The sequence below is a fragment of the Pan paniscus genome, chromosome 13 (assembly GCF_029289425.2).
Source record: "Pan paniscus chromosome 13, NHGRI_mPanPan1-v2.0_pri, whole genome shotgun sequence".
In the NCBI taxonomy this organism is placed as follows: Eukaryota; Metazoa; Chordata; class Mammalia; order Primates; family Hominidae; genus Pan; species Pan paniscus.
This window is the reverse complement of record NC_073262.2, coordinates 78,868,096-78,878,755: the sequence shown is the minus strand read 5'-3', so window position 1 is coordinate 78,878,755 and position 10,660 is coordinate 78,868,096. Positions and strand designations below refer to the sequence as shown.

The following is a 10,660-nucleotide window of genomic DNA, read 5'->3' as shown; positions in this document are numbered from 1 at the left end:
CCAAATCACTCAAAGGTTTGAACAGTTTTACCATTATCACCTCTGAATCATAAACTTTCAGCTAAAATGGTGAACCAGAGCTCCCAGAAGGCACCCTGTTCACCAAGTGTTTCTGACTAATCTTAGAAAGAAGTCCATGTCAATAATTCTAAAACTCTTTCTCTATCTCCTTCTCTTGTCCTCTACTTTTTGGGGTTTATAATAGTCACGCTACTTAATAATTAAGTTATCAACAATGGACATTTCACTAGGAATGAAGATGTGTTTAAATTCGTTTCATATTAGATTGTCAGGCAGCAGAATCAGCTGAACATTTTGAACCTATCATTTCCTAGTTATGTGATCCTGGGAAAATTATTTAACTTCTTTGTTGTTGTTGTTTGTTTGTTTTTTGTTTTTTTCATTAGTGCAATGTAACTAATAATCCCTGCCTCACCAGGTAGACTGTAAGGATTAAGTGACATATAAAGTAACTAGAATGTTATAGGCACATAAGAGATCTTAAATATTTTAAACAAATTTTGAGTTTATTTATTTAAAAAACTAGTTATGGATGTGTTTTTCTTTTGACAGAAATACATTTACTGTTAAATTATCTTTATTCACAATTTTAAAAGCAGAATAATCAAGCTTGTTTAAGATTTCCATTACTCAAAGTATCTATACAAATACAGTATTACCTTGTTTCTACTTTTGAGTTAACTTACTTTTTTTAATTTATATAATCACATAGTCTTTATCATATTCATTTTGTGCATTCAAAATTTTCATAGAGTGATGTATGATAATTATCTTTTTCCATTATTGGATATGTAATTTGTTTCCAATTCTTCAACACTATCATCAATAATATTGGATGGGAGGAGAAACTTTGTGCACAGGAGCTTTTTTTAACTTGTCAATTGTTAATTTCTTAGGATACAGTTCCAGAACTGAAATTACTAGATCAAAGGATGTGAAGACATTTTTATGGTTCTGATCTGTTTTGTTGACTTGAAGTGCATGGAAAGAAGAAACTACTGTAAGAAAGGATAGTCAGAGGTCTCAATTTGTGGACTTGGAAGGTTGGGAAAAGAATATTTCAAAAAGAAAAAAAAATCCTTAAAAAAATCAGAATCAGGCCGGGCACGGTGGCTCACGCCTGTAATCCTAGCATTTTGGGAGGCCAAGGTGGGTGAATCACGAGGTGAGGAACTCAAGACCAGCCTGGCCAAGATGGTGAAACCCTGTCTCTACTAAAAATACAAAAATTAGCCAGGTGTGGTGGCGCATGCCTGTAATCCCAGCTACTCGGGAGGCTGAGGCAGAAGAATCGCTTGAACTCGGGAGGTGGAGATTGCAGTGAGCTGAGATCCTGCCACTGCACTCCAGCCTGGGCGACAGAGCAAGACCCCACCTCAAAAAAAAAAAAATTAGAATCAAGTAAGAGTTCAATATGAATAAAAGGCAATGGAAAATTCACCTGGCTAAAGCTGGGTGCAGTGGCTCGCACCTGAAATTCAGCAACATGGGAGGCCGAGGCAGCTTGAGCCCAGGAGTTTGAGACCAGCCTGGGCAACATAGCAAGACACCATCTCCACAAAGTGCTTTAAAAATTAGCCAGTGTGGTGGCATGTGACTATAGTCCCAGCTACGAGGGAGGATCCCTGGAGCCCAGGAGTTGGAGGCTGTAGTGAGCTATGACCATGACTCTGCACTACAACCTGGGTGACACAATGAGATCCCATCTTAAAAAATAACTTCACTTTGAAGTAAAAGATTTATTTTGGCAGTAGTGAGAAATCTGGCTAGACAGATTGAGAAGATTCTTACAAGAAGGGGCCCTTGAGAGTGAAATAAAATAAATTAAGCTTGCTATAGTATGCCTAGAGTCCAGGACAGTAGCAAAATTGAGAGAAGATGGCTTATGACGAATCACTGGCAGTGGGATTGAGGCTGAATTGGATGAGGACATGAAGTTGTGGAAAATAGCTATAATTAAAACTTCACATGTGATGTTAAAGAAGAGGAAAATGGAGGCCGGGCGTGGTGGCTCATGCCTGTAGTCCCAGCACTTTGGGAGGCCAAGGTGGGCGGATCACTTAAGGAAAGGAGTTTGAGACCAGCCTGGCCAACACAGTGAAACCCCATCTCTACTAAAAATCTAAAAATTAGCCGGGCATGGTGGTGCATGCCTGTAATCCCAGCTATTCAGGAGGCTGAGGCAAGAGAATCACTTGAACCTGGGAGGCGGAGGTTGCAGTGAGCCAAGATTGTGCCATTGCAGTCCAGCCGTGTGACAGAGTGAGACTCCATCTCAAAAAACAAACAAAAAAGAAAATGAAGAGGAAAATGAAAAGCAAATACAGACTGTTGAGAGAAAAATAAAAGAACTTAAAAAGAAGCAGTGTAAGAGAGTGAAGAAAAGTATAGTACCCCACAGTTCACACCTGAGTGACTAGAAGTGAGGAGAAATAGTTGTCACTCAAGTGACAGCAGTCGGGCAATTTTGGGAAGGGCACCAAGTTTATTGGAGGGGTGAAATGGGCAGGAGATGCTGATTTTGAGTTGAGAGTAGGATATTCAGGTGAAAAGGCCAAATATAGCCTGTTGGAAGGCTTTACATTCTTCAGGACTTTAGTGGTTTAAGTTGGATACATGCAAAACAAGTTTATATTGCAGAACAGGGCATTTTTACTAGAAAATGGGGAAGATACAGTGGAGTTTCTGAGAAGACCTCATTAGCCAAGGCCTTGGACCAAAGTAGCAAGTGATCCTGGCTTATCAGCCATGGCCTCCCAGGATTGAGCTAGAGTCAGAATTTCATCAGAAATCATATCCCATTGCTATGGTCTCAATGTTTGTGCCCCTGTCCTCCCCGCCACCAAATTCCTATGTTGAAACCTCATCTCCAATGTAAAAGTATTAAAAGGTAGGGCCACTGGGAGGCGATTAAACCGTGAGGGCAAGGCCCATGTGAATGGGATTAATCCCTTTTAAAAGAGGCCTGAGGAAACTTCTTTGCCACTTCCACCATGTGATGACATAGCTGGAAGGAAGGCATCACCTATGAGGAAGAGGACTCTTACCAGTCACCAGTCTGCCAGTTCCTTGATCTTGAACTTCCCAGGCTTCAGGACTGTGAGCATTAAGTTTCTGTTGTTTATAAGCCACCCAGTTTATGGCACTTTTGGTCTAGCAGCTGGAATGGACTAAGATACCCATTCTGTAGTTCTACCATCATATATGGTCAAATATAATTGTGGTGGCTGGGAACTGTGGCTCACACCTGTAATCCCAGCACTTTGGGAGGCTGAGGCGGGCGGATCACAAGGTCAGGAAATCGAGACCATCCTGGCTAACATGGTGAAACCCTGTCTGTATTAAAAATACAAAAATTAGCTGGGCATGGTGGCGGGCGCCTGTAATACCAGCTACTCGGGAGGCTGAGGCAGGAGAATCACTTGAATCTGGGAGGCGGAGGTTGCAGTGAGCCAAGATTGCACCACTGCACTCCAGCCTGGGCGACAGAGCAAGACTCTGTTAAAAAAAAAAAAAAAAAAGCATGAGGACAAGAAGAATTGAAATTTAGAATTATTTAAGGTAGATGCAAAACTAGCAATACTATTATAAGCTCAACTCATTTTATTTGGGGGCCAATGACATATAATTCATAAATAATTAATTTTTTACTTTAGAAGGTACCTGTGTCTAAAGACTCCTCTAGGCCAGGCACAGTAGCTCACATCAGTAATCCCAGCATTTTGGGAGGCCAAGGCAGGAGGATTGCTTGAGCCAAGGAGTTCAAGACCAGTCTAGGCAACATAGTGAGACCTCATCTCTATTAACTCAGGAGGCTGAGGCAAGAGAATTGCTTAAGCCCGGGAAGCAAAGGTTGCAGTGAACCGAGACTGCACCACTGCACTCCATCCTGGGTGACAGAGCGAGATTCCATCTCCGAAAAAAAAAAAATTAAAAATTAGCCATGCATGGTGGTGCAAACCTGTGGTCCCAGGTACTCAGGAGGCTGAGGTGGTAGGATCACATGAGCTCAGGAGTTTGAGACTTCAGTGAGCTATGAACACACCACTGCACTCCAACCTGGGTAACAGAGCAAGACCTTGTCTCTAAAAAATAAAACATAAATAAAATATTTTAAAGACTCCTCTAAAATATATCTGAGAAACTCTGAAACTTGAAAAATCTTCTCCTTAAGAGGAGGATGAATAGATTTTAAGACACCACCCAATAATGAAAATTTGGCAGGCCTCCCACCTGCAAAAACTTACAGATAGACTCGTGTCCACACCAGACAGTCAGAATTCTGGATTCATCTTTTAACTACAGAAAATTCCACAAGAAGAATATAATAATCTCCTGGGTCACCTCAAACCACTGAACACATACCCAGTATTCTAAATATAATCCTTTGCATTTTTCCTTAGAGGAATACTAATGACATGTGTGGACCATATGTTGCAGTCTAATATCTCTGCAATCAGCAAGGAATTTCCTTGGATTTTTTATAGGATCCCTGAGGAACCAGAAGTAGACAGCAGGAAAATTCAGTTTGAAGTAACCCTCTTAGATTGAATTAAATATAGTTGTATCTGTAATGGTATCAGGATCTGCTAGAAAATTTGGAGTGTACAAAGTATTCCTGAATTTGTATGATTTATCTATTTTTAATTGTTACTTGTAAATTCCTGGGAAAATATTTTATTAAAATAAGACAATTCACGAATCATAAATAAGACCATTGGTTTGAGTAAGGCCATAGTTAGTCACCTCAAAAAAGGCTCACGCCACCTTAGAAATGAATAGAGAACACAACAGAATAACTCATACACTGTGCAACTGCTCATGGCCCAAGGATCCCCTGGCACAATTAAGCGGCTAAGCATTCTCAGTTTGCAGAAGGCTCTAGAAATTGCTATTGGTGAGTCACTCTAAAGCCCTGTATCAAAATCAAGCTAGGAGAGTGTTAGATACATCCATCTCCCAGGAGTTTTCAACCACAGGTCTCCAGGGCCTTCTGAGTACAAAAGATGCTCTGGCCCAGGGTCTCCTGCTTTCTTAAAATCCACAAAGCTAGAGTGAGGAGAGAAGGAGGGAAGAGATGGAGAGGGAGAGCATGGAGAATCACTCTCTTGCTCATTACCAGAGGTTATTTTGATTCTTTTAAATTGATAGAAGTACTGAATTACATATTTTTCCTTTTCTGTAATTTCAGTGAATATGTTCACTGCAATTAAATAAGATTTTGCAGTCCATTACCTTGTAATGGATGTAGCCTTTGGGTATTTTTGAAAACTAAAATTAAAAGAAAAATGAGCAAGTGAACGTGTTGATTAATGCATCTATGAGGATCTTACACCAGCTTTTAAACATACTAATAAACATTTTAAAGCAAAATAGAACATGGAAATAAGTATACTGTATATTTGTTTTTATTCTATTTTCTTTTCTTTCTTTCTTTATTTAGACACGGTCTCCCTCTATTGCCCATACTGGAGTGCTGTGAGGCAATCACAGTGCACTGCAGCCTCAGCCTCCTGGGCTCAAGGGATCCTCCTGCCACTGCCTCCTGAGTAGGGATTACAGGCACACACCACCACACCTGGCTAATTTTCTAATATTTTGTAGAGACAGGGTCTCACTTTGTTGACCAGGCTGGTTTTGAACTCCTGGGCTCAAGCCATCCTCCTGCATCAGCCTCCCAGAGTGCTGGGATTACATAATAGGCATGAGCCATCACACCAAACCTATATCATATTTGTAATGACAAACCTGTTTTTCAAAACAACCACCAATGAATTAATATTGTTCAATACATTCTGAAGACAGAGACAGTAAGTCACGAGGAGACCACATTGCTATTGTACACTGTAACTTGGTAGAGGCAGCAGCCACTAAAACTGCTGCCCAGTCAGATAACAGTGATTATCATGAAATTTGTCAAGAGTTTCAAAGCTGTACCCAATTTCCTTAAAAGAAGAATCATATTATCTATACTTTTTAGGCAAGGGTGTGTTCTGAGGTCTGTAACTTCCTTCAAAGGCTGTTTCTTCCTGATTCAAGCTGCCTTTAGGGCAAGGAAAGGCTGATAAAGCTTGCTTTTGGGTCTATCACTCCCATTGGGGCCACTTTAAAGTCTCCCTCCATACCTCAGTCCACCCCCATGTTTCTCCTGTTTCTGAGCTAACTTGAAATTAAAATTGGAGCTAAAGGTGGGTGTGGTTGCCAGCCTCCCAGATGGCCCCTAGTGATCCTCAATCCTAGATCTTCAGGTCCTTGTCCAGACGCTTCCACACTAAATCAGAGCTGACCTGTGTGACTGCTAGAACATTCCAAAGTGATAGGATACAAGTTCAGAGGCTAGGTCATAAAGGCATTGCAACATTTACCTTGGGTTTTTAGATTGCTTGTTTTGAAGGAAGCCAGTAGCCATGTTGCAAGGATACTCAAGCAGCCCCACAGAGAGACTCAAATGGAGAGAACTGACCTGCCAGCCATAAGTGAACCACGTTGGAAGTGAATCCTTTAGGCCCAGTCAAATTGCAGCCCAGCTGACATTTGGCTGTAACCTTCTGAAAGATCCTAAGCCAGAATCACCCAGCGAAGCCACTCCAGAATTCTTGACCCACAGAACCTGTGAAGTTTAACAAATGCTTCCTGTTGGTTTAAGCCACTAAGTTTGGGGATAATTTGTACATGGAAATGGAAAACTAATATAGTAGGTTAATATATAACCCCTTTTGAGGAGTATGTATACTTTAACCAGAGTCTTTACTAAAACAAAACCAAAAAATGGTGAAATGACTGGTAGAGTGTGGGTGAGTGGGAAAGGGCCCCACTGGCAGTCTGTCCCTCCATCACCAGGCAGCCCTTCCCTTCTTTCTACTGTGGGGACATAAACTGCAGTGCTTTTGGTGTCAGGTGACATTTTATCACTGAGACCTCAACAGAGAAATTATTATTATTATTATTATTATTGAGACGGAGTTTCATTCTTGTTGCCCAGGCTGGAGTGCAATGGCCTGATCTCGGCTCACGGCAACCTCCACCTTCTGGGTTCAAAGGATTTTTCTGCCTCAGCCTCCCAAGTAGCTGGGATTACAGGCGCCCTCCACCACGCCCACCTAATTTTGTATTTTTAGTAGAGACAGGGTTTCACCATGTTGTTCAGGCTGGTCTCAAACACCTGACCTCAGGTGATCCACCTGCCTCAGCCTCCCAAAGTGCTGGGATTACAGGCGTGAGCCACTGCACCCAGCTGAGAGATTCTTAATTATAACCTGATGTTCTCCCCTCCTCCTGGCTTCAAGAAACCCAGAGAGCTATTAGGAACACAAAAGTTCTGATGACTGTAGCTTCAATCCTGGCTGTACATTCAGCCATCAGGCCACATCTCTGTGCCTCATTTTTCTCATTTAGGAGATGACATATTTTTAAATGTACATTATTTCACTTCTTTTGATTGTAAAATGTAACATACATGCAGAAGAGTACACTAAACTTTGTATACAGTTTTAAAAGCAGCTAGGTTAAGATAGAACACTGCTAATTAGAACCTAGAGCTGCCTTAATCTACTACTGACTGGACAGTATTGGTAGGCCTGTACAGAGAGGCTGTTAGTGGCCGGAAGAGTTTCAGAAAAAGAAGAGACAGAGACAGACTTTCTTGCTTCATCATTGTAACCCAAGCATGGGATGGAGTACCTTCTAGCAGGACCAAAGTGGGCAAACAGACAAGTCTTTTTTAAAAATCTCTTCAGTAATTACAATATGCAAAATGAGCATAATACCCAACACAGCAAAAGTGAATATGGTAGAGAAGCTAGAGCTAGAAAGATGAATATGTTATAGCTCCTGCCCTGGAGGAGACAGACATGGATACAGGTAATTGCAATAAACAGCAATTGTTCTATAATAAAGATGTATGCAAAGTGCAATGTGGAGCACAGAAGGGTTTGGAAACAGAAGGAATTAAAATTAATCCAACCATGAAACTAAGCCAGAAGCAATTAGTATTGGGATCTTTGTCATCACTCAGTCCAAAATTCCCACTTTGAGCTGAGAAGGAAAGTTCTTAGGAACCAAAAGAGATGGAGGGGGAAAAAAATGACTTCACTTCTCCATTGCCAGAGTCTCTGAAGCAACTAGCAGCCAATTACCAGTGGAAGTTGTGGAGTTCCCTTCTCCAGAAATCTTATGATCGACATTGTAGCCCTACGTTTTCAATGCATTGCCAAATTTGTTAAAGCAACTGGATGCTTGCCAGCCTGCCGCTTCATTTTGTGCTGTGTGGACACAGTCCTAAGCATGTGAAGTGCCAATAAAGCACTTAATATTATTTTTGGACTTATCCAATCTTCCTTTCTACTGAGTTTGTAAGTTCCTTGAGGGCAGTGCATCACACTGTGTTCTGAGTGGCAAACATTGGACCCACTAAAGGTAGCTTAAAAAGGAAAAATGATTAACTTTAGTTATCTCTAGGAGGGCTAGGAAACTAGGTTCGGAGGGTACTCCACACGCAGGAGGCAACAGCAACACCTGGAATGTAATTCTGGCACAGGCGCCAGGGCAGGTATCACCATCACGGGCAGGGGAATCAGCTGTTCCTTTTCCCACAGAAAAAGTGTCAGGTCGTTAGAGGGACAGAAAATGAATACTGGGCAAGCCAAAACAATGGCAGCTATGTAATAGATCCTCCAAAGGATTTAAATAATTTCAGCCAAATGAAGATACCTAATACCATTAGAAAAAGAATATATCTGACAGTCAGGCGCAGTGGCTTACACCTGTAATTCTAGCATTTGGGGAGTCTGAAGCAGGCGTATTGCTTGATTCCAAGAGTTGGAGACCAGCCTGGGCAACATGGCAAAACCCCATCTCTACAAAAAATTAGCTGGGTGTGGTGGTGCGCGCCTATAGTCCCAGCTACTCAGGAAGGAGGCTGAGATGAGAGGATCACCTGCACCCTGGGAGGTTAAGACTGCAGTGAGCCAAGATCACGCCATTCCACTCCAGCCTGGGCGACAGAGTGAGACCCTATCTGGAAAAAAAAAAAAAATCTGTTTTAAGTCCCCTCAGGCATACCCTGAGTGATCAAGTTGCTAGTGAAATAAGCCAACTTCTAAATAAAACTAATGGAAGGACTAGCATTTTCTTAGTATGGTTACCTAACCCTTACTAACCTTCTTGAGGCTTAATTAGACTTGTGTTTGTATGTATGTTACACAGGCCACTATCAAATTTTATAAATCTTGCTACAACAAAAATTAAAGAATATTTTAGTGTTGCTCCCTAGAAAACTGCAAAGCTTACTAAAAATATGCATCCTTTAAAAAGTGTGCCTATATCTTTATAAACTTGCTTTTAACATTTCTTTAATTTTGTATTATAAGTATAGAAAAATGATAGAATAGTTTTCCACATTTCTTGGATTCTCCATTTTACTTAAGCTAAAGGTATACTTTTCTTATTACTTTGCTAATTGTGAATTCCACTTTTATCAACACAATTCAGAACTTGTTTCCAACTGGTAGGATGAAAATTGAACATATGTGACACTCAAATGCTCAATTCCCTGTTGAAGAAATGAATGATAGACCTTATCTATCATTTATTTGACTCATGTGTACACCCATGTATATCACAGACATTTTTATTTAATTATTCAAGAATTGGCACATGAGAAGCATTATCTAATTCCTCTGGGACCTTCCACTGGCAAAAATAAATGCAATGACTGTGGCTACCAGATGAATTTTGCCCTTTTTCTTATATTTGAAAGTAATGACTTTATTATTTCTGAATTTAATTATTTAAATTTTAAGCAAAACAGAAAATCACTACAAAGAAAAAAATGTCAACAAAATCTTACTATGTAGAAGAAACCGACCCCTTTCCTCAGCTGCCGCCAAGGTGCTCGGTCCTTCCGAGGAAGCTAAGGCCGCTTTGGGGTGAGGCCCTCACTTCATCCTGCGACTAGCACCGCGTCCGGCAGCGCCTGCCCTACACTCGCCCGCGCCATGGCCTCCGTCTCCAAGCTCGCCTGCATCTACTCGGCCCTCATTCTGCACGACGATGAATTGACAGTCACGGAGGATAAGATCAATGCCCTCATTAAAGCAGCCGGTGTAAATGTTGAACCTTTTTGGCCTGGCTTGTTTGCAAAGGCCCTGGCCAACGTCAACATTGGGAGCCTCATCTGCAATGTAGGGGCTGGTGGACCTGCTCCAGCAGCTGGTGCTGCACCAGCAGGACGTCCTGCCCCCTCCACTGCTGCTGCTCCAGCTGAGGAGAAGAAAGTGGAAGCAAAGAAAGAAGAATCCGAGGAGTCTGATGATGACATGGGCCTTGGTCTTTTTGACTAAACCTCCTTTATAACGTGTTCAATAAAAAGCTGAACTTAAAAAAAAAAAAGAAGTAACCATCATTAATATTAGGTGAACATATTTCTTGACAGCTCTATGTAGACACTCAGATATTAGGAGTGATAGGTGCATAAATAAGTTGGTACATAGAAATAATTTTATAAAACTGGATACATATCATGCATGCTATTTTTAAATAAAAATATTAAATTTACATTTACTTAGACGTAATAAGAGAGAGAAACCAGATGAAACTAACAGATAACTGTTTCTTCTTCACTAAGAGAGCCTTCTAGAAG

At 41.1% G+C, this 10,660-nt stretch overlaps 1 protein-coding gene across 1 annotated transcript; it reads left to right on the top strand.

The window, feature by feature from the left end:
- Positions 1-9,881: 9,881 nt before the first annotated feature.
- LOC100990261 (large ribosomal subunit protein P1-like) lies at positions 9,882-10,413 on the top strand. The gene has a single exon (XM_034953844.3). The coding sequence runs from the start codon at positions 10,017-10,019 to the stop codon at positions 10,359-10,361; it is 345 nt and encodes a 114-aa protein (XP_034809735.1). The 5' UTR covers positions 9,882-10,016; the 3' UTR covers positions 10,362-10,413.
- Positions 10,414-10,660: the final 247 nt, after the last annotated feature.